This window comes from Perkinsus marinus (genome assembly GCF_000006405.1).
Source record: "Perkinsus marinus ATCC 50983 genomic scaffold scf_1104296940518, whole genome shotgun sequence".
Lineage (NCBI taxonomy): Eukaryota > Perkinsozoa > Perkinsida > Perkinsidae > Perkinsus > Perkinsus marinus.
Window position 1 is genome coordinate 1 of NW_003212852.1, and position 1,539 is coordinate 1,539.

At 49.2% G+C, this 1,539-nt stretch overlaps 2 protein-coding genes across 2 annotated transcripts; both read left to right on the forward strand.

Moving 5' to 3' along the window:
* Positions 1-24: 24 nt before the first annotated feature.
* Pmar_PMAR029085 (histone 2B variant 2, putative) lies at positions 25-363 on the forward strand (the record flags this gene model as incomplete). Its single annotated transcript, XM_002782041.1, has 1 exon — positions 25-363. The coding sequence occupies one exon, from the start codon at positions 25-27 to the stop codon at positions 361-363; it is 339 nt and encodes a 112-aa protein (XP_002782087.1).
* A 211-nt stretch (positions 364-574) lies between these two features.
* On the forward strand, positions 575-1,072 carry Pmar_PMAR029086 (Histone H1, putative; the record flags this gene model as incomplete). Its single annotated transcript, XM_002782042.1, has 1 exon — positions 575-1,072. One exon carries the CDS (start codon positions 575-577, stop codon positions 1,070-1,072), a length of 498 nt encoding a protein of 165 aa, XP_002782088.1.
* Between the last annotated feature and the right edge of the window lie 467 nt (positions 1,073-1,539).

Genomic DNA, 1,539 nt, shown 5'->3' on the forward strand with positions numbered 1-1,539 from the left:
TCTACTGACTCTCTAAATTCTAATATGGCTCCCAAAACTGCCGCCGCCAGCAAGCATGCTGCTGATAAGAAGCGTAGATCTTCCAGGAAAGAGACCTTCAACAGCTACATCTTCAAGGTGTTGAAGCAAGTCCATCCTAAGACCGGTATATCCAAGAAGAGCATGATGATCATGAACTCGCTGGTGAGCGACACCTTTGATCGTATAGTCTCGGAGGCCGGGCGTCTTTGTAAGTACAGTAACAAGGGAACTCTCTCTAGCCGGGAGATCCAAACTGCGATTCGCTTGGTCTTGCCGGGTGAGCTGGCCAAGCATGCCGTCAGTGAGGGCACCAAGGCTGTGACCAAGTTCACTTCCGCGTGAGGCTTCATGGTCACTGAAGTGCAGATTGGAGTTATCTAAGCATCTGAATCCTTTCCAAGGCGTTTCTCAACGCCATCCTCCTCCTTGTTATAAAATGATATGCGATCATGATGGGTTTCTCTTTTTTACAGCTTTTGTTTCAGAAATCGCAATTAGCGGTATCCTGGAAAATCGTGCGTGTCATGACCACGATTCCGACTTAACTCTCACAATGACCGTCAAATCCGGTAAGAAATCTGTGGCTCATCCCAATTATTCGGTTATGATCAAGCAGGCCTTGACCACGTGTAAGGGATTCCAGAAGATGAGCCGTCAGGCCGTTCTCAGCTTCATCAAGCAAAACTTCGGTGTCGAGAATAAGGCAGCTCTTAACAAGGCTCTTAAAGCTCTCGTGGATGCTGGTACTGTCAGCCAAGCAAAGGCGTCATACAAACTGGCTGCTGGGTCAAGGGCTGCGGACAAGAAGCCCGCGTCCGCGAAGAAGTCCAAACCAAAGGCTCACAAAAAGAAGGCTTCTGCCAAAAAGCCTTCCACAAAGAAGGCTACGACTAAGAAGCCTGCTAGGAAGCCGGCTGCTCCGAAGACCAAGAAGGTCGCTGCGAGCAAGAAGGTTTCTGCTCGATCAAAGCCTCCGGCGAAGAAGCCGGCTGCCAAAAAGGTCAAAAAAGTGACGGCGAAGAAGCCTGCGGCTAAGCGATTGAAGAAGTAGGTCTTGAGGTTCTGGTAGAAACCTTTTAATTGCCCACAATCATTACAAGGCGTTGTTCGGCGCCATCATGAACGATCTAATGAGAAACCCCATGGAAACTGCGCCTAGGAGAGGTATCTATTAAACTGCGAACCCAGGGCCTGAAAGCTGGAGTCTGGTTTAGAAATACTGACCAAACCAGAGGATGAGTCAGTGAACTGATATAAGTGAGCTATCCGAGCATCAGCCGCAGAGTCAGGTCACCTGACTCAGCTGTCTCATTTCTAGTCCTTCAGTGTCAGAGGTAACAGAGAGAAGCAATCGTACCGCTGCGTGTCTTCACGACCTTACAGCGTCCTTGGGGACTACAGTTTTATCATTGTGGCACTCAATTCCATCGACATCAACGCAACGTTGCTCTCATTGATACGATGATCCCCAACTGGGTCATTTATCCACCAGGAACCGACCGTGTTTTCCCCTCATGC